Source organism: Engystomops pustulosus, chromosome 3 (genome assembly GCF_040894005.1).
Source record: "Engystomops pustulosus chromosome 3, aEngPut4.maternal, whole genome shotgun sequence".
Taxonomy (NCBI): Eukaryota; Metazoa; Chordata; class Amphibia; order Anura; family Leptodactylidae; genus Engystomops; species Engystomops pustulosus.
This window is the reverse complement of record NC_092413.1, coordinates 155,734,628-155,757,612: the sequence shown is the minus strand read 5'-3', so window position 1 is coordinate 155,757,612 and position 22,985 is coordinate 155,734,628. Positions and strand designations below refer to the sequence as shown.

Here is a 22,985-nt window from a genome sequence, read left to right as displayed (position 1 = left end):
TAGAGCATATAGTCATTATAGAAAGAGCAAGATATTGAGATATAAATCAAAGATACCTTTGTGACACAGTGGGATGTAAATGGTGTTTTGATGATTCAAGGGAATATGAGAGTGGCAACCCATATGAGGAAAAGCTGCCTTTGTATTACCAATGTGAAAAACTAATATGCGTGTATACACTCACCGGCCACTTTATTAAGTACACCTGTCCAACTGCACGTTAACACTTAATTTCTAATCAGCCAATCACATGGCGGCAACTCAGTGCATTTAGGCATGTAGACATGGTCAAGACAATCTCCTGCAGTTCAAACCGAGCATCAGTATGGGGAAGAAAGGTGATTTGAGTGCCTTTGAACGTGGCATGGTTGTTGGTGCCAGAAGGGCTGGTCTGAATATTTCAGAAACTGCTGATCTACTGGGATTTTCACGCACATTCATCTCTAGGGTTTACAGAGAATGGTCCGAAAAAGAAAAAACATCCAGTGAGCGGCAGTTCTGTGGGCGGAAATGCCTTGTTGATGCCAGAGGAGAATGGGCAGACTGGTTCGAGCTGATAGAAAGGCAACAGTGACTCAAATCGCCACTCGTTACAACCAAGGTAGGCAGAAGAGCATCTGTGAACGCACAGTACGTCGAACTTTGAGGCAGATGGGCTACAGCATAAAGCTGGAATCATCTCAAACTGGTTTCTTGAACATGACAATGAGTTCACTGTACTCAAATGGCCTCCACAGTCACCAGATCTCAATCCAATAGAGCATCTTTGGGATGTGGTGGAACGGGAGATTCGCATCATGGATGTGCAGCCGACAAATCTGCGGCAACTGTGTGATGCCATCATGTCAATATGGACCAAAATCTCTGGGGAATGCTTCCAGCACCTTGTTGAATCTATGCCACGAAGAATTGAGGCAGTTCTGAAGGCAAAAGGGGTTCCAACCCGTCACTAGCATGGTGTACCTAATAAAGTGGCCGGTGAGTGTACGTATGTTGGATAAATCTCTCGTTTTTTTTTCCATTGCGGTTTTGCATGTGTTTGTAGTCTGTGTTTTGAAAGGCATGTGATTACATTCACAAACAGCAAAGAGAACAAGATCACCACATTTTTGCAAGTTCCATGAGGCACAGCTGCAGTTAAGGCACCTCAGGCATTGCATTTTTAAAAACACAAATGCAATCAAACATTTGAAAAACGCATGCGTAAAAACACATGCATTTTCGATGCGTTCAAAATCGCAACAAAAAAGTCATGTGTGTCACCGGCCTTAGGGATTGGGACTCCTCCACTCGCTCCCTTGGCACCCCTGGCAGCTACACCTTTGCCATCCATATCTTTTTATTAATTGCTTAACAAGAATGATATAATCACTTACTCCTTCCTTGTCCATTTTGCATTCATTGTGATTTTTGCTCGTAAAATCAGATTTTGAGCAGTTTGTTTGTTTTATGAGAAACTGTATGTTGTAATTCCATCCATAAACCACCTGAAAAGAACAAGAAAAATGTTGATAATTGACCAATACAGTTCATTTGAAAATAATAAGGTAAGCTCAACAGTAAAGGAAATGTTTTTATTAAAAGCTACAACATCATGCGAATGTTATGTAGACCAATAAAGAAGAATCATTTTATGGGTGAAGAGTACTGGATTAAATTCAGTTTGTCAAATTATTATGCAGCACTGCAGGAGATTGACCACTGCGTTGTGGACCACTTGAAAATACACCAGTTTTAAGCACTAGAGGGCGCTGAAAGATTATTTACAGTTTCTGATCTTCTCTGTATAACCTAACTGTCAATTACCACCTCACCAGTGGTGAGAAAGAATTATGCTGTTAACTTCTAAGTTTACACTTCATGAGTAATGATCTATCTTGCAATCTGGAAGCAATTTACTCCCTTTTTACTCCTTTAACATAAAAATGTTATGTTTCTGCATGGTATGTAATGTTATTCTCTTTAGATACATGCTAAAAAATATGAGTTGCCAGCATTAAAACAAAAAGAAAAATAGAGACCACAGTGCAGACAATAATAATGCAGCCCTAGGACCAGACATGGAGCCAAGTAAAAGATAATAATGGAGACCCCGAATCAAAAAGATACAAAAATGAAAAATGTTAATACTTTTCATGACTTCTCTTCTGCTCTGTATACCACACTTCATGTTCTTATCTGCACCGCTATGTTCTGGGTCCTGATAACAGTGCATACTTCTATCATTAGCACCCAGAGCAGAGTAGCCCCTGTAGCAGAAGAAGACTCAGGGCCAATACACCTATTCACTTGATGGCCACTTCAAGCCTGATCCTATCAGGGCTTTAACCCCTTACCGACGTGTGACGTATTTGTACACCACACTTCAGCTGCGGGTGTATGGATAGGGCTCATGGGCTGAGCCCTTTCCATACAAAATGGGTGTTTGCTGCATATTGCAGCAAACACCCACTGGTAACACCCCTGGTTGGTGCTGACACTGATCGTGGGTATTAACCCTGTAAATGCCCCAGGCAAAGCTGCCAGAGGTATTTAAATCCTGCACGCCATATTGGATTTTTTTTTCTTTTTAAAATTTGTTTGCCATATTGGATTTAATTGCTGCCCCCTGTGAAGACGTGTGTGTGTGTAGGGGGGGGGGGGGGGCGCAATCTGTTGCTATGAAAGCCTCAGGTCACACAAAGGCATATTTTAATAGATGGTGTGGAAAATCTGTAGTATGGCAGTACATGGTAGGATCAATTAGACATTCTAGGTTAAAGTAGTAAAAAAAATGTAAAAAAAGTTTGCAAAAAAACTAAAAATTCAAATCACCTTTACCTAGAACTGATATAAATATAAATTTTAAAAAATAAAAAGTGATCAAAAGGCCACACCATTCTCAAAATGCTAGCATTGAAAATGTCATCAAAAGTCACAAAAAATGACACCATCTACAGCTCTGTACACAGAGGAATGAAAAAGTTACAAAAACTTACTTGCGCCAGAACATGGCAAAATGAAGAATAGTTTTTTTTTGTACAGGTTTTAATTATCGTAAATGTATGAAAACTTCGTAAAACCTATATAAATTTGTTATCCCAGTAATCGCACAGACCCGAAGAATAAAGTAGAAATGTTATTTGCGGCGCACAGTGATAGCCGTAAAAACTAAGCCCACAAGATGGCGCAAATGCATTTTTTTACCAATTTCACTGCCTTTGGAATTTGTGGAGGTGGGGAGTAAAAAATGGAAATGCAGAAACAAAAAAGGGCCTGGTCGTTAAGGGGTTAATATTGGCATAATAGAAATGATTAAAGACCTCCTGTCCACACTTAACGGGGTTGGCCACTTTACCTCATGTTTTTTGTAATGTGTGTGTAAGTGTGGGGGGCAGGATATTAGGTATTTTACCAGTTTATATCTATTAAAAGTTCTTCATTGCTTTCTTTTTATGTAGAAGTGAAACCTCCTGTGTTTTACCTCATCAGCCAGACATTCCTGTCCATAAAATGGCCATAGATGGAGGGTCATGTGATCTCTCACGGGCAAAAACATGAGTTAAAGTGGCCAACTATTTTAAGACATCATTTTAAGAGTCATAGCGCTGGTAGTGTAACAGAGCTGAAGCCCAGAACACAAATAAATCACAAATACAACCAGTAGTGAGAAATGGTTACTCTCACTAAAATCTACAAAATCTAATAAAAATGTATGTGATAGCCCTTCTTTAATCCCAGAAAAACAAAGTTTGAGAAATTTGTCCAATCTTGGCCTTCTAACATTGTGGTGGGTGCCCGCAGAAGAAAGATCCCAGTTTCATGGGTCTCGTAAGATACAATTGAGGAAAAGGAAGCAGCACTCTGTTGTAACAATGTTTGACAAAGACTGAGCGTCAAAACGTTGCACATATTTCTGATGAATAAAGAGAACACCTGATTCAAAGGATTACGATGAAGAGCTTCTGCTTTTTCCTTAATTGTACCTTCATTAATCTCTGCAGACTCCAGGGCTTGACCATCTCTTGAGCCTAATTTAGTACCTATTTAGTGCTGGTCATTTTGTGCTGTGATGAGGGACATCCTGAAAATAGTCCACATTGATTATCCTATTGTTTGTAGTTTTATAGATATTACACATATGTAGTTACAATAATGAATAGATCTGTAGTAAATTGAAAAACATTTGTGAGTCGTGGTATGAGGGCATTTAATCTCCCTGTGTCCATGTCTCTTCAAAAATTAAGACCGCAAATTCACATTGTGCTGTCATGATGGACTCATGACAGCATCACAAAAATGACGTCTTAGTCCTGTTTAACTCAACTTTCCCCAACTTTTCTTGCTTTTATCTTATCCTTCATCAGTGGTGTACTCAATTATGGTTGCCCGTATACCCGCCCCTGGATCTTCTGAGTTTAGGGTCGGCAGACATTTTGTTTATATGTCTAACGTTGCGCTGAGCTTCTTTCTCCTCTCTGCCTCTAGCCTCCACCCTTGCATTCCAGCACAAGCTCACGCTGAAAGCTGAAAAAGTGTCATGTGTAATATGCATCACATGGATCTCATCAACTCCGACCTGTCTCGTCTCTCTTTCTATGTGTCAGATACTAGACGAATGTTCAGAAGCTAAATGAAAGTATATATAAACCTGGACCCTGATAATCTAAGCACATTGTCAGCACACAGCAGCTTATAGCACAGAGGAAACATGAGGTGTTTGCTTAGAGAGTCCCCGCCCACACTCTGAAATTTTACACTGACCATCACTGAGTGGTAGGAGCTTAAACTTCAATAAAACTAAGTAGATTTGTAACGAAAGGGGTTGAAAATTATCTGTATTGTGTATTGTGTAAAATGTGCGAATTTTCTTTTATGGGCAAACCCTTTTAAGGTGTCACTTTTCTTATAGGAGAAGGTTAGTACTATAAACCATACATTATAGTCAGGGGCCTGGCACAGACTTTGCACTGGGGCCCATCAGCTTCAAGTTACGCCACTGTCCTTCCAATATGTGTCCAAAGGCTCCCAAATATGCCTTTTTACCCATCCCAAATTTATACTCTATTGCCATCATAAACCTCCATGGTCATAGTCTATACCAACTGGTAAATAAGTTTCCTTAACATGTACTGTACAAACCTGTCGTGTCGCATTCACTATGGACTCCAAATCAAAGTAGTATGAATGATTTGCATCTGTGTTCACTTGCTCTATAGTTGAATCAACAAAGCACAGCAATTCCTTATTTTCTTTATCTATGGGTTGGGGACATCCAAGGCACTGGTGATGGACCACTGTCACCGGAGGAGGCCACGCTATAGCTGAACAAAATAATTTTAAATAACTGATCAGTTAATAATAACTTAATAATTACACTAATAATATATATACTGTATATATGTATATTTATTTTTTAAATAAACATAGCAGCACTATATAAATTTGTGTTGTACTTGGGTGCAAATCCCAGTACCTTGATCTGGTTCATGGAAAAACAGAAAATAAAAAAAATAAAAATACACTATACTGCTGCCACAACAGGCAGTTCCCGGGTTACGTACACGATCGGTTTGTTCTTAAGTTGAATTTGTATGTAAGTCGCAACTGTATAGTTTATAATTGTAACTCCAGTCAAAAATGTTTTTGGTCTCTGTGACAATTGGATTTTAAAAATGTTGGGTGTCATAAGAACCATGATTAGCAATAACGCTTAATTGCAGACACCTTTGATAACTGTTATAACTGTTTATAGTAGCCTAGGCTAAAGTACATTGAATTACCAACATCCAGTGGTCCGTTTGTAACTCGGGTGTTCTTAAGTAGGGGACCGCCTGTATACTGTATGCTGCCCTGTTTAGTTCTAGGCACAGTACTGGAAACAGTCACCCAATAGCCTGTTGTATACTATAATAACATTTTAGATATCCCTCCAATCCTTTCCTCAATTAATATAGCTTTTGGCCAGCACCACATGACCAGACTGTCCATCCGCAAGCAGGGACTACCTGCAACTGCAACTTGGAAATTATATGAACAACTTAAAAATGGGTGGTACCATTTCCATTGTCAGTAGGGTAAGTAGGATGTGTCCTTACACTCCGTTCACTGCTTCCACTTTTTTTCAGGTGATCCCGGCATGCCAAGAATAAAGAAGATCGGGATCAAGATGAAGTGTAGTACAGTTGAGTACCTGAAGGTTTTTTTTTAATTTTTATTGAGTAGTATTTATTGGTATTCACTTTAGTAAATTAATTTTAGGACTTAATTTTGTACCTTCTGGAAGGCTGCAGTTTTGTGACTCCACACTTTGGAATTCCAGCTCTTTGAAGAGAACATGAGCAGAACACTTGGCTTGATGCTAAAAAATAAAACGTGTTTATTTTCAAATATACAAAGCGGGAATTTATCAAGACTGGCTCATTGTGTGCTGGTCTTAACTACAGTCCTGCTCATCATTATTGGCATCCATAACGTATATAATGTGGAATATCTCCTGAAAATAATTAATCAAGTAAAACAGTTTTTTCGTATAGATCAATCGTGCATTCATAAAAGAGCAAATACTAGACAGGGAAATATTCATATAGGTTTTCTTATGAGACAAGAGCTTGCTGTCATACTGGTATTAGCACCTTTTACATTAAATTACTATAGAAACACTTTTTGATTCGCCTGTGGTAATTCTTAAATCAATTCTTTTAAATGTTCCTTTGTTCCTTTGTCACAAAGGCGAAGACAAAGGAGCGGTCTGATGACATAACAGCTGCTATTATTAGCAAACACAAGACTTCCAAAGGTTATAAGACCATTTCCAAAGACCTTGGTATCCCAGTTACAACAATGAGCAATGTAATGGAGACATTTGCCAATCATAGAACCATCAAGACCCTTCTTGGACATGGGGGAAAGAGGAAAATTGACAAGAGATGTCTTTTAATATTGGTGCAAATAATGGAAAAAACACCACCTCAGACATCCAAAGACCTGAAGACCGACCTGGAACTATCTTGGATCATGATTTCAACAAATACCATAGAAGAAGAAACCATTGCTAAATAAACCTAAATAGTAACAACTAATATTTGCCAAAGAGAACCTTGAAAACCTCAATCTTTAAGCAAATATTTTCTGTGGACAAATGAAAAAAAATGTATAACTTTTTGGCAATGCAATGAAACCTTAAGGATTAACATAAGCATGGCGGAGGATCCATAATGCAATGGGGAAGCTTTGCTGCATTTAGTACTGGAGGGCTTGACTTTATCCCAGGATTCATGAATCAGAGAATTATTAAGAGATTTTAGGGCAAGTGTAAAAAAACTTGGTTTCAGTTAAACATCATGGGTCCTCCAGCAAGACAATGGGGGAGATTTATCAAGCTGCCAAGGAGTGAGAATGTGCTTAGTTGCCGATGGCAACCAATTACAGTTCCCCTTTAACATTTTTATGCGCACTGGTAAAATGAAAGCTGAGCTGTAATTGGTTGCCATGTGCAACTAAGCACATTCTTACTCCTTGGCAGCTTGATAAATATCCCCCATTGTCTTGCTGGAGGACCCATGATGTTTAACTGAAACCAAGTTTTTTTTTTACACTGGGTTGGAAAACTTGCCCTAAAATCTCTTGATAATTCTCTAATTCACGATTCTTGTGATAAAGTCAAGCCCTCCAGCACTGTAAGAAGACGATGTTAAGCTATATCTTAGGATGTATTGAGGTCTTCATTTCCCTTACACTGACATCTGTTGGAATAGTTTTGGTGCCTTCTTGTTTATATTTGTATGTTAGTTTTTATTTGTTTCAATGTTATATTCGATAACATCACTGATTATAGATGTTAAAATCTTACAACATAGGTTGATGGACATTCCTGCCATGATTTTCCACTCTTCACCTCACAGGAACTTTCATGTGTTTCATACTCAACAAAATTGTGAATGTGACCATCTTCTTCATACTGAATGAAAAAAGGAAATGCCAAGTATAAAAATAGTAACACTTTTATTTCTGATTTTCATACAAATGAGCTGCTACAATGTTTTGTCTATACTGCACCCATAGAAAAAAGAGGATTCTTATATACTAATAGCTCACACTCATAAGCTTAAGGAGAATCTTAAGAACTGATCTGACTAAAACCATTGCGTGAGATACATCTGTGATTGCTGGTAATGCTTTTCTTAAAGCCCCTCTCCCCCTTCCCACGAAATAGTGGCTTGAACATAGAACCACTGTTAGTGCAATGCTGTGTAAAGCCTTATTTATGACTTGCAATTTAAAAAAAAAAATCACAAAAAAAAATCATTCCAAAAAAAGTTCATTCCCATACCCAGCCTGGTGTATGTGCTGCTGCAATTATTTTACTCTTCTTGCAATTATTTTGTGATTATTTTTTTTTAATAAAAAAAAATTTATTAAAGGGCCAACATCAATTTAATAAATCTGAAGGGCAATGAAGTTACAAAGGCAGACATAGAACACAAGGAGCCTGCCTAATGATAAATAACCCCCAATGTGTTTGGAATTTCATTAAATCGGAATACATGTGAAAGCTGCATTTAGCATGTGGCAAGTTAGAGACAGGGGCATAATTTTGTTATGGGGGCCCCTCTCTCTAGGTGGGAATCAAAACTAGAAGCTGCAGCTGCAGTTTAGTGTGGCAGCTGCTATTGCTGCTATGGTGGTAGTTATGCCCATGGTTAGAGATTTTTTTTTTAAACAAGGGCATGGCAATGTCATATCCAAATGGTGTAGAGGGGTAGGGTAGGTAGGTTTGCTGGTCAAACTTTGGCTGGTTAAGACTTTGACCCAGTTCCCAACTCCTTCCCAGAATTGTTGCAATCTTGGGCAATCCCAAAATCCTCAGAACTGCATTGCCAGTACAGAGGGGGAGACCTCGGAGAACATTTGTGAAGCAAGTATGGAGCTCTGTACCATTAAGTTAATATCTTATAGTTAGTTTCCTGACATTAATAAGAAATTGATGCTTAATGTGAAAAGCCTTAAGGGCCCAAGATCTTTTTCCCACTTAAGAAGAAGGAAGGGGTGGTATAATTGTTGGGGGCAGCTAAGGCCAATTGACATAGCAAGGACAATGTCCCTCTCTTGTAACCCGGAGAGCAGGGGCGTTACTAGGAGTGGCTGGGCCCCATAGCAGATTTCTGCATGGGACCCCCCTTCCCCTTTAAAAGATATATGCAGATTTGTGCAGACATATATACACACACATATAAAGCTCTACACTCATACATTCACTTTTCTATACTCGCACCCACATACATACATGTATACATACACATTTATGTACTCATATATACATTTATACACTAATACATTGAGTATATACAAACTCATACAATATATGCACATCAAATTTGAACACGTACAGAATAGTACATACACATTATATACATATAGTATATATATATATATTCACTTATACATACAGTATATACACACCATATACACACATACTGCATTTACATACATTACATACAGAATTTACTCACAACACACATATAGCATATACACACATACAGCAAACGCATACATTCACATACATTCAGTACAAACAGCATATACACATACATACAGTATATACAGCATACACACATACATACAGTATATACAGCATATAAACACAAACATACAGCATATACAGCATATGCACACATAAATACAGTATATACAGCATACACATACACACCATATATAAAAACACACATACAGGATTATATATATATATATATATATATATATATATATATATACACACATACATACATACAGTATATACAGCATATATATACACTACCTATTTATCTATCTATCTATATAGAGGGGAAGGACCCTCCACATAGCAAATGATGAAAAAGGCAGCACAAAAAGATATAGTGAAAAAACGGTGGTTTTAATCCATAGAAGTCTTGAGAAAGGCTCACGTGTATACGAGCCGAAACGTTGTCTTCTATGGATTAAAACCACCGTTTTTTCACTATATCTTTTTGTGCTGCCTTTTTCATCATTTGCTATATATATATATATATATATATATATATATATATATATATATATGCATATATGTATACACACATACATAAGTATATATATTGGCAGCCCCTAAATCTAACACCCACATTCCATGTTAAATATGCATCACCTTTCCCAGATATCTGGCAGCACAAAAAATATAAGTCAAACTACCAGGGTGTATTAAAAGGCATACAAAGGATGTTAAATCTAAAACCAGAGATTACCATAAAGTATTTAGGCTAAGACCTAGTACATTGTATCAATGAGATGTTAAGTAAGTTGGTTTTGTCTTTACATGCTGCATTAATAAAACATACATTTTGTCTTTACACTTATAGAAGACAATGAACAGCAAGATGTCATAATATAATCTTTTTAGTATAGTCTCAGCATAATGATTAGTGTTTGAAAGTGTTCCACTTAAAATACAAAAGTTAGGCCTAGTTTTCCTTTACCAACCTTTTGTTTGGCATCTGTAATTCTGTAAAGAATGAACTGATTCCCATCTTCCTTGGCATTATTGAAGGACCTCAGAGCCTCATCTACTGCACTGAAAACATTTTGATCATTACAGTCGGCATCAATAAGTGTGGCAGAACCTAGGAGGTAATGTGACATGAATAGCAGAATGGTCAGGAGCCTCATTGCGGTCACTATTTCTTCAGTTCTGTGATTATTGGGTATTAATCAGACGATTATGGGAATATGAAGTCTATGCAAAAGAGGGGGATGTAAAAGTAAAAATTCTGCCGTTTCAGAAAAAGGTTGCTGAACTTTGATTATAAACATTACCCAATATGCACTGTGTATATAGTTGAAAACCTTTGCACCATTGTTGTTGTCTCCATTAAGAGCTAAGATTAGTTCAGACAGGTTTCAGTCATATGCTGCTGGTTCCGGTTCTAAAAGTATGAATCTATATAAAAAAAACATGTTTACTCCATAAAATGTGCATGTGTACAAAATATTTGTTTTATAGTGGAAAACATCTAAATCCACTAAAAATGCAAAAAAGAAAAAAAAAAACATGCCTTAGATTATACCACATTGGTTTGTGCCGGGCAACTTGAGGTGAGCACATAAGCACGTCGTGTCTGGTCCCTCCACCTCCAGGTCTCCAGGCTCTCCACCCCAGCCAGCTCCCTTACCTAAACTAGCTGCAGCCTCCACGGCTATGACAGATTAATCCTTTACTAACTCTACTTTCTTTTATGGAACTTTGCAAAACCTGAAGGAATGGCCGCTCAACTAATTTACTAACTATCTAACGGTTGCTGAAGAGGTTGATTTGAGCGTATTCAAACAACCTTTGCTAATATTACATTGCGCAGTGTGTTTATTTTTCCCCTTCTACAGAAACTATTTATTTCTCTTTACTCAGTGGCGATATGTGTGCAAGAGAATATTCTTGTTAATTTTGCAAGGTGTTTTTGTGCAAAGGAGAAAAAAATAGTTCTCCTTTTTGCCAGTTTAACTAACAAATGGTCTATGTAAAGGGCAATATGTGTTCTAAGAAATCTTTTGCTAACATTGTGCACTGTGCACTGTTTCCTGTAATACTAACATTTGGTAAAGTTCATTCTCTTTCATCCTTTTTACATTTAGGATTAACCAGTTTATGTAAAGGTCAACATGTCTAAAGAAAGATCGTTATTAATATTTTATTGGCGAGAAAAGGGGGTGTTTTTTTTTAAATGGATCTACACATAATTACGTGGAATGTTAGAGGACTGGAAGACCGAACAAAATGCTGTATGACTTAACATGAAACGCATTTACCAGCTATAGTTTGCCTAGTAGAGACCCATCTTATACCTGAAACATAGTACTGGTTGGAAAAAAAACAAAACCCCTCCTCATACTCTAGAGGGTTTACGGTTTATTTCATCTTGGTATTGTTTTAAAGATTTTTAAATCCAAAATTGATAAACTGGGCATTTATTTTTTTAATGGGTCCTGGAGGGGTCAGGTCATCATTTTAGCATTTGTATACATACCCCTTCCATTCTCTTTTTTGTTTTATGTCAGTTGTTGTAATTTATTGAAAGAAGGGACTTACGCCCTGTCTTCATAATGGAGGATTTTATTGCTATTTTACAAGGAAAGATAGGATCTGTATGAGATGTGGTAGGAATCCCTTGAGCAGTGGTACTCCATGTTTAGTGAATTTCTTCTGGAGGTTGGATTTTATGATGTGTGGAGTTGCTTATATCAATATAGAAAATTCTTTCTCTTGTTTCAGTCAAACCTCACAAAGTTTCACCAGGATAGATCTGTGTTTAGTAAATAACAATGCATTGGACTTGGTAAAAAAGATGAAATATGAGCCGATTAATATCTCTGAGCATTTTCCAATGGTTCTTGCCTTGCACAGCATTCTTTGTGTTAGTATTTTTTTTAGCAGAATAAAGAAGAAATATCCTTTAGGGTATCAATACTGGGGATGAAAACTGATTTTTTGAGGTACTATTAGTTTGGGATACTCTAAAGGCCTATCTTAGAGAAATTTTAAGGGATAAAATCGATTATAAAAAGAAAGATTTTAAGGAAAGGTCCCTAAATATAGATATGGAGAAAAAATTAAGTGACTTGGAGAAGAACCCAACAAAAAGACAAATAGTTTGGTAGGAGGCGAGGGAAGCCTGGAGGTCTCATTGATTTTGGAGGAGGTGATGAAGGTGATTAGGACCACATACAAATCTAGTCCGGGTACAGATGGTTTCCTATATAGACTTTATAGGGAGTCTTCTGAAGTTCTTGGGACCCTTCTGTTTGGGGTGCTAAGTGAGTGACAGAAAGTAGGATAAATTCCACATTCTATGGACGAGGCAGTTATAGTATTAATTCCAAAAAAGATAAGGATCTAAAAGATGTAGGCTTGTATAGACTGATATGGTTATTAAATAAGGATGTGAAAATATGCACAAAGATTATGGCAAACAGGTTAAAGACAGTCATTGCCTCGCTTGTTCACCCCGACCAGAAGAGGGTTTATACCCCGTAGGGGCACTAACTATAACTTACATTGCATCTTTATGGATATTCAGATGGGGAATGGGGATGCCGTTAAGGCCTTCGACAGGGTGGAGTGGCACTTCCTATGGGTGGTCTTACAAATATTTTGATTTGGGTTAATTGAGGGGGTTAGGGCAATGTATCAGTCACCAAAGGCGAGGGTCAGAGTGGGGGGAAGTAGCTCATCTCTTTTCGCACTGACCAGGGGCACGTGTCAGGGATGTTCCCTCTCCCCGTTTCTCTTTTCACTCTTTATTGAGCCTCTTGCTATCAAGATGATAGAAATCAATAAGATTCTTGGTTTTGGGAGTGGCGAGGAGTGGGATAAGATATCCCTGTATGCTGACAGCATTCTGTTTACACTGCAAGATACGGAGGTGACTATTCCCAAAGTAATACAGGTGGTAGAAGAATTTGGCAGGTTTTTGGGGCTGTTAATAAACTGGGAAAAATCAACAGTACTTACATCCTTGCAAAGATCAATTTGCAAGGATGTAAGATGAAAAATTAAACACTTCCCCACTGCTCAAGAAGATTAAAAAATGGTAAATTGGTGGAAAAAAATGCCCTTCTTAAAGGCAGATAGGGCGAGCTTGATCAAGATTGTGGTTTTACCCACTAAGTATCTGTCTTAATTGGATTCCACAGAAAATATTCAACAACAAAAAAGGGTATTCTTGGTGATAGGATTTGGGGGTGGGGTAGCATTAAAAATTTCATATTTGTATTACCCAGTCGCAGGGCCGCATCTGCCATGAGGCGAGATGAAAATCTCGCCTCAGGCGGCAGAATGCGGGTCCCTGTAAAGGGCGGCGAAATTCGCCGCTCTAAAGTGGGCGATTCGGGCGTCCATTATATGCGGAGCGACGCAGCGCCTTTCCGGCAGCTGCGCGCTCCGTCCTAAGCAGTGACACAGGTGTCATGACGTCATGCGCCTGTGTCACTGTGTGAAGCCGCGGCTCACAGGAGAGCCGCGTGAAGACCGGAGCCGCGCCGAGGGAGCAGCTGCCTGCAGGTGAGTAGGATTTTATTATTTTTCATGTACTTTAATTAAATGTGGGGAGGTTTCATGTTATACTGGGAGGGGGGTACTATATAGGGCTAGAAAACATTTAATACTGGGGGAGGGGGGGACGCTATAGATATCATATGGGGCCATAATTATTTTATACTAGGGGGGGTGCTATATGTTTTATTTGGGGCCATAATTATTTTATACTAGGGGGGGGGGGATGCTATATGTATTATTTGGGGCCATAATTATTTTATACTGGGGGGGGATGCTATATATATTATTTGGGGCCATAATTATTTTATACTAGGGGGGGGGATTCTATATGTATTATTTGGGGCCATAATTATTTTATACTAGGGGGGGAATGCTATATATATTATTTGGGGCCATAATTATTTTATACTAGGGGGAGGGGATGCTATATTTTATTTGGGGATTTGGGGCTATAATTATATTATACTAGGGGGAGGGGATGCTATATTTTATTTGGGGATTTGGGGCTATAATTATTTTATACTGGTGGGATGCTATATATATTATATGGGGCCATAATTATTTTATACTGGGGGGGGATGCTATATATTATATATCACTAAGCTGGGGGGGTTGTATATGGGGTACAGTATATTACTAAGCTGGGGGGGTTGTATATGGGATACAGTATATTACTAAGCTGGGGGCTGTATATGGGATACAGTATATTACTAAGCTGGGGGGCTGTATATGGGGTACAGTATATTACTAAGCTGGGGGGGCTGTATATGGGATACAGTATATTACTAAGCTGGGGGGGTTGTATATGGGGTACAGTATATTACTAAGCTGGGGGATGTATATGGGATACAGTATATTACTAAGCTGGGGGATGTATATGGGATACAGTATATTACTAAGCTGGGAGGCTGTATATGGGATACGGTATATTAAGCTGGGGGGGTTGTATATGGGGTACAGTATATTACTAAGCTGGGGGATGTATATGGGATACAGTATATTACTAAGCTGGGGAATGTATATGGGATACAGTATATTACTAAGCCGGGAGGCTGTATATGGGATACGGTATATTACTAAGCTGGGAGGCTGTATATGGGATACGGTATATTACTAAGCTGGGGGATGTGTATGGGATACAGTATATTACTAAGCTGGGGGGGGCTGTATATGGGATACAGTATATTACTAAGCTGGGGGATGTATATGGGATACAGTATATTACTAAGCTGGGGGGCTGTATATGGGATACAGTATATTACTAAGCTGGGGGATGTATATGGGATACAGTATATTACTAAGCTGGGGGGATGTATATGGGATACAGTATATTACTAAGCTGGGGGCTGTATATGGGATACAGTATATTACTAAGCTGGGGGGTGTATATGGGATACAGTATATTACTAAGCTGGGGGGCTGTATATGGGATACAGTATATTACTAAGCTGGGGGCTGTATATGGGATACAGTATATTACTAAGCTGGGGGGCTGTATATGTGGGGCAAGATTTTATTTAAGCTGCAGGGGCTGTATATGGGGTACAGTATATTACTAAGCTGGGGGGCTGTATATGTGGGGCAAGATTTTATTTAAGCTGTAGGGGATCTGTATATGGGAGCTGTATATAATTTCATTGGGTGGTGAATAACGAGGCCTTTAAATATATGAGAGCAGGGATAATGAAGGGATGTGTTATATGTGGGGAGAGTGCGGTCAGTTGTGCTGTGAGGGGTATATATTATTTAGGAGCACAATGTTGTTATCCAGGAGACTTCATACTGTAAGTGACTGTGGTATTTTTAGGGACGCCGGGTGGAGATGCTGCACAGAGCTGAAGATATCCGGCCGTGAACTCAGCAGTGATACGTCATGGATTGGAGAACCCGGAATAAAGTCCTCCTGATGGAAGAGATTGTCATCTATAAGGTACTAGATGCCACTAATGCCTCTCAGATCCTGTAGTCAGTCACATAGTGTCAGGGAGCTGTCTGTAGGGTTGTTAATTGTTAGTAAAGTTTAAGGATTTACTTAACAGGGAGCGGGGGGGGGGCAGCATTTTAATATTCGCCTCAGGCAGCAAATATGCTAGAATCGGCCCTGCCCAGTTGATCAAAGGGGGTTTAGCTATCCACAATTTATTGGAGTACTTCCTGGCATCAGCCTTCAATAAATTACTGGATCTTGGTGAAGGGAAATATTCTGGAGAGTGGGGTTTTAGAACAAGGGAAATACGGTAATGGCACATTTCTAAATTATTGAATAATTGTTGGGGTGCATTAAAAAGGTGGCTAAATGTAAAGTGTGTAAGGGTGTATTCTATTTCACACCAATTTGTCACAATTTGAATTATAAGGAATTTATAACCATCCAAGAACAACACTTTTGGATTAAGCAGGGGGTTAAATATATTCACCAAATAGTTAATATAGAAGGCAGAGTGACTCTGGAGTTTTTGAGGGAAATGCCGGAATTAAGGTTAGGGTTAATTTAGGCTTTATTAATTATTTCATGCTGCTCAAAGGGTAAAGAGAGAGAGAGAGTGAATTTGGAGATACACGATAGTGTAAAATGATAAGATTAGGAATTAGGCACAAGAGGGTTTTGTCTCTGTTATATAAAGGTATCATGAAAAGGAGATGGAATAATGAGCACTATCGACCTAGGAAAGGAAGGGTAAAAGATTTAGGCGATATAGAAGAAAATACTTGGATAGAGATATATAGGAATTAAAAGTACTCGTCACTAAGTGGAAATCATAGAGGGAAAATGCTAATAGAGAGAAAATGTCAAAATCCAGATGCCGGTTATTTACACAAAATCTGGGAATACAGGAAAACTATACCATTTTGGGAAAAAGTAATAGAGGAATTGGAAGGTAGAGGAGAAAGGGGAAGAAGGGGGAAAGGTGGAGAGGAAAGGGAGAAAAAAAAGGGGTAAGAGAAAAATTTTATTGGGCTTTTAGTGATACGGTATAGTGATATTATGTACATTGAATATAATATTTTCTCCTGTTTGTATAGTAAGATTTTGTAACGGAGTTAACTATGCGTAAAAAATAAAGAGTATTATTATTTAGACCAGGGGCGTCGCTAGGCCTGTGCCCCGGATCTTTTGCCTTGTGCCCCAAATGTCCCGGGTCAGCAGGACACTTCTCCTGCTGCCCGGGCAGATTTCCCCTCTCTGTACCCTGTAATGGTGAACAGAGCCATCGGCTCCGTTCTCCCCTAGAGGGAGCAGGAGACACAGTTACACAGCGTCTCCTGCTTCTAGCAGCTCAGTACAGCTGCCAGGAGCAGGAGACACCGGGTGATGATGTCACCGCGACTCGGTCCTGCAGAGAATAGCAACAAGCCTGAGGAGACTGAGGCCGGCGCCACACAGGGCGCTTTGTCTGCGCTTGCAAACGCAAACGCAGACAAAGTCGCGCCCACCGGGGCGGGCCTCGGCCCGATCGCATCGGCGTTTCTATGGAAACGCCTGCGATCGGGAACGAGCCGCCGGTGTTTTGCGTTAAATTAACGCAAAACACCGGCGGCTCGTTCCCGATCGCAGGCGTTTCCATAGAAACGCTGATGCGATTGGTCCGAGGCCCGCCCCGGTGGGCGCGACTTTGTCTGCGTTTGCGTTTGCAAGCGCAGACAAAGCGCCCTGTGTGGCGCCGGCCTGAGGTGAGTGGCAGTGTTTTTTTTGGTTTTTTTTATTATGCAGTGGGGGAGGGGAGAGAGGCACAGTCAGACGACTTAGTCATGTGGGGGACATTGCTGATGGCTACAGGGAGCGCTGGGGACATCCCTGTAGGGATGTTACAGGGAGCTTTGGGGGACTTCTTAGTCGGGGCTCTGGAGAACATCATAGAGGGCTGTGGGGGACATTACAGGGGGCTCTGGGGACATTCCTGGGCCTGTGAGGAAATTAGGGGGCATTGGGGGCATTACTGGGAAATGTGGGGGGTATTCTTAGTGAGGGACATTAGAGGGGGCTCTGTGGACATTACAGGGGGGCTGTGCAGGACATCACAGGGAGTTCTTGGGACATCACTGGGGCCTGTGAGGAAATTAGGCGGGGTGTGGGGGAACATTACTGGGAACTGTGGTGGGTCTTCTTAGTGGGGGCTGTGAGGGACATCACAGGGAAACTGTGGGGGACCTTACAGGGGGCCTCTGGAAACACTACAGGGGGGCTGTGAGGGGCATTAGAGTGGTATCTGTGGACATAACAGGGGGCTCTTTGGAAATCACAGGGGGTGTGTGGAAGACATAACAGGGGGCTCTTTGGACATCACAGGGGGTGTGTGGAAGACATAACAGGGGGCTCTTTAGACATTGCAGGGGGCTCAGGTGGACATTAGAGGGGACTTTGAGGGACATTACTGGGGACTGTGAGGACATTGGGGCACTGTGGGGGACTTCTTAGTGGGGAGTGTGCAGACTGCTCCTTTATGTGGACATGATTAGGCAGGGCATTATATATATATATATATATATATATATATATATATATATATATATATATATATATATATTATATATATATATATATATAAAAGGTTTTATGGCTTTTACAATATGTTATATTAGGAAGCATTTATTATTTCTGTAATAACAGTATTTTCAGGAGGGCTTTCTGTGTATCTGTAGGCCCCTTTCACATGATTGTATATGTTGGCCGTATGCTAGCTATATGAACAGTAGCTAACATACGGCCACCATAGGAGAACATTGTTCACAGTACAGTGAGCACACTTGTGTGTCACCAGAAAAAAGATCTTTCGTGAGAATGTGAGGAGCGGTCAACCCTGAACCTCCCCTGCCAAGCAGTCCTGGCCTGGCCGTAGCATACATGTATGTGAAAAGGGCCTTACAATAAAGGCGGTAGAGTGTTAGGGGTAGCAGCAGGATAACACTGTTAGGGGGCCAAGATGCAGGGACAATGAAGAACATAAGATGTCTGTGTGGTGAACTCAACAAGGAGGACACATGGCTGAGGAGACGTGGTGATGCTGGGCCTAATGGAGAAGATAGAGAACATATCACCTGCAGCCACTGGATGGAACAGGTAGGGATTTCTCCTGTGGTTTCTAGAGCTGTTATATGTTAGGTGCAGTAGTTATAGGTCCAACCACACATGTACAGGAGTGGGCATTACTGAAAGTTCGATACATGTGCATCGGGGCCCGTGCCCCGGATCTTTTACCACCCTAGCAACGCCCCTGATTTAGACTAACATATATGGTCTGGGGAATAAAAAGCCTCTGCTAGCCATATTTCACTTTCTTAACACTGTCCTGGTGAGAAGGACTCGAAACATCATAGTTATCTATGATACAAGGAGTCTTGCCTTCTCGTGGATCAATTCTTCCATTCTAGAAACAGGATTACAATAAGGAACAGCTGTTCCATGGAGATTTGAGGGCCTTCTTCAACTATGGCCAGGGCCGAATGATAGGGTGGGTGTCCAGGGTGATGGCCGAGGAGGTCTCCACCATTCTGCCTGCCCTCAATCCTTCCACATAATCAGCAGTATCAGCAGGTTCAGATTATGGAGAGGACTCCTGGGGCGCACACTCTGCTTCTAAAGGGATTGATTGCCCAAATGCCCACTATATGTGCAGGGACTGAATCTCCGCAGCAGTGGAAGTCTGACCTGGATCTTCCTTTAATACTGGTTTTTATGGAACAGTGAGGAAACAATGCTCTCCCTACTCTGCCATTGACAGAGGATTGCATGGGATGTCAGTGTTCTGGCACAGATGGCACAGTACCATCATAGTGGGAGTATATATATATATATATATATATATATATATATATATATATATATATATTACTGGGGAAGGAGGCTGTATATATATATATATATATATATAAGATAAAGAAAATGGCAGCTCTCTGAGATTTAAAATGTGAAACGAATGAAACAAATTTATTCAAACATTTGTCAAGCTACATTTCCACTCCTATGGCCTGGAGTCCTCTTCAAGTGGACCTGAGAACTGAAAAGGCTGAAAACACTTACTAATTCAAAGAGTTTCCTGTATTTTCATGACTGTAAAATTTGTAGATTCACACTGACAGCTTCAAAACTATGAATTAACATATGTGGAATTAAATACTGAACAAAAAATTTAAAAATGTGTTATATTCTAGGTTCCTTTAAGGTAGCTACCTTTTGCTTTGATTACTGCTTAACACACACTTGGCATTCTCTTGATGAGCTTCAAGAGGTAGTCACCAGAAAAGTCATATCACAGTTTCCCTGTCAGGTCTAATAAGTGGGATTTCTTGCCTTTTAAATGTGGTTTGGACCATCAGTTGTGTTGTAAAAAAGACAGGTGAATACACAGCTAATCCTATTGATTAGAGACCAAGTCAATGCCACACAGAGATCTTGCAGCAGGTACATCTCTACAACAACTGTTAAGAGGAGACTGTGTGCAGCAGCCTTCATGGTAAAATATCTGCTAGGAAACCACTGCTAAGGACAGGTAACAAGCAGAATAGACTTGTTTGGGCAAAAGTACACAATGAATGGACATTAGAACAGGGGCAATCTGTGCTATGGTCTGATGAGTCCAAATTTGAAATCTTTTGTTCCAACCACAGTGGGGGAGATTTATCATAAGTCTCTTAGAGCAGAACTGTTCTAGTTGCCCATGGCAACTAATTAGAGCTGAGCTTTCATGTTCCTACAGCTGTTTATAAAATGAAAGCTGAGCTCTGATTGGTTTCCATGGGCAACTATAACAGTTTTATCTCCACCAGTGTCTTTGTGCGATGCAGAAAAGGTGAAGGAATGGACTCTACATGCTTAGTTCCCACCGTGAAGCATAGAGGAGGAGGTGTGATAGTGTGGCGGGGCTTTGCTGGTGACACTGTTGGAGATTTATTCAAAATTGAAGGTATATTGAACCAGTATGACTAAGAGTGCCATGTGCACTTGAAATGCATAGGATTAGTCCTGTTATTTCAGGTGTTACTATACATGTTTCCTGCCTTTATTGCCACCATATTTTGATTATATGAAAATAAAGATTTGTAATGGAAGATATCCGGTGCCTGAGCGGATGAATTTTTCTTTGTATTATATATTGAACCAGCATGGCTACCACAGCATCTTGCAGCGGCATGTTACTCCATTTGGTTTGCGTTTAGTTGGACCATAATTTAATTTTTAACAGGACAATGATCCCAAACACACCTCCGGGCTGTGTGAGGGCTATTTGAGCAAGAAGGAGAGTGTTGGGTTCACCAGACCTGAACCCAATCAAGATGGCTTGGGGCATCGGCATGACTAGGTGAGGCTGGGCCCCATAGCAGATTTATACATGGGGCCTCCATTCCCCTTTAAGGACATAGTGTGCAGAGTGCACCAGCATCATGAAGAGAGGAGCACGGTCTTCATGACTCTGGCACATTCTGCGGTTGCACAAAGCGCATAAACATTTTTTTCTGGTGCACTCATTTTAACGGGTGTGCACCACAATTAAGTTGGACAAATGTGGTGCACAATGACATGCCCCTTTTTGGTGCACAGTATTGTGTTGCGGCGTGCATAGTGCAGCCCCGGTACAATACTGGCGGAATCGCTAAATAAATACTGACGCAGATTGCTTAATTAATGTGGGATGTAGAGTATATACGCACACAAACAGCAAATAAACACATACATACATACAGTATACACATACACACCATACACACTCATACAGCATATACATAAACATAGATACAGCATATTATACATTATATATACATTTTTATTGTTGTTTACTAATAAAGATTTTCCCTTTTATGTCGTTGCATTGAAGCCTTGTACTTTCCTCTTGTCTTCTGTTGTTTGGTATCTTGTAGTACATTATATATATGTAGATAGAGTAATATATATATATATATATATATATATATATATACATATATATATATATATATATATATATATATATACACACACCTGTATGCACTCTCTATTTGTGAGCATCTAAATAAGCAACATAGTAATAATCGCTAAAGAAAAGATGTAGCAAATTAAACCATACATCGCTAAACAAAGTCCCAACATGGACAATGGACGGGTATATATAAAAGGGCCAACTTGATAAAACTAGTTATGTGGAGGCCATAATTTTTTTGATTATGGAACTACTTGAACTGGTGTTGACTTGTACTTTCTTTTCCAGGACACATACTATGTTCAGTTAGCAAATGTTGCCCCCACATACGCCAATATTTTTATGAGTGACCTTGAGGAGATGTCGGTCTATGTATTCCGCCACTTTGGGAATGTCCTACAGTGGTGGAGATACATAGATGACATCTTCCCCATCTGGAAAGGTACAGTTGATGAACTTTTGTCATTTCAGATGTTTTTGAATGGTATTGATCATAATGTACAGTTTACCATGGTTTGGTCTAAAGAAATGGTACAATTTTTGGATGTAAATGTCAGGCTGGTTGATGGCTCCATTCAGACTGATCTGTTTACAAAACCGACGGACAAAAATAATCTGCTGCATTTTAGGAGCATTCATCCTAGAAAAATGGTTAGATCTTTACCATATAGCTAATTTATCAGGGTCAGACCAATTGTCTCTGAAGACGCCTTATTGACAAAAATTTTTGATACCCTTATGTTAAAATTTAAAACATGGGATTACCCCGAAACTCTTATTGAAGAACATAGAACTAAAGCTGTGGGTCTAAAGAGGACTACACTTTTGCACTCTAAAACTAAGAGAACAGATATAAACGCATCCCTTTTGTCTCCACATATACAGAACTAAGTGGTGAGATAAGTAAAATCATTACTAGAAATTGGCATATTCTAACAGATGCCTTTCCGAACATCTTAGAGTTTAATTTTCCACCCCTATACTCATATTGACATACACCTAGCCTGAAAGATATAATGGTTAGGGCGGATGTAGGCACATGCAAAAAATTGAGA

At 39.7% G+C, this 22,985-nt stretch overlaps 1 protein-coding gene across 1 annotated transcript in view; it reads right to left on the bottom strand.

Annotated features, from left to right (window-relative positions):
- The window catches only part of LOC140122164 (T-kininogen 1-like), a 31,377-nt gene extending 20,616 nt beyond the window's left edge, over window positions 1-10,761 (bottom strand). The window contains exons 1-5 of the mRNA XM_072142702.1: window positions 10,474-10,761; window positions 7,832-7,939; window positions 6,256-6,340; window positions 5,122-5,303; window positions 1,377-1,487 (exon numbers count right to left, since the gene is read on the bottom strand). Coding sequence (XP_071998803.1) covers window positions 1,377-1,487; window positions 5,122-5,303; window positions 6,256-6,340; window positions 7,832-7,939; window positions 10,474-10,659 — 672 coding nt within the window. The 5' untranslated portion in view covers window positions 10,660-10,761. The remainder of the gene's footprint in view (window positions 1-1,376; window positions 1,488-5,121; window positions 5,304-6,255; window positions 6,341-7,831; window positions 7,940-10,473) is intronic.
- Between the last annotated feature and the right edge of the window lie 12,224 nt (window positions 10,762-22,985).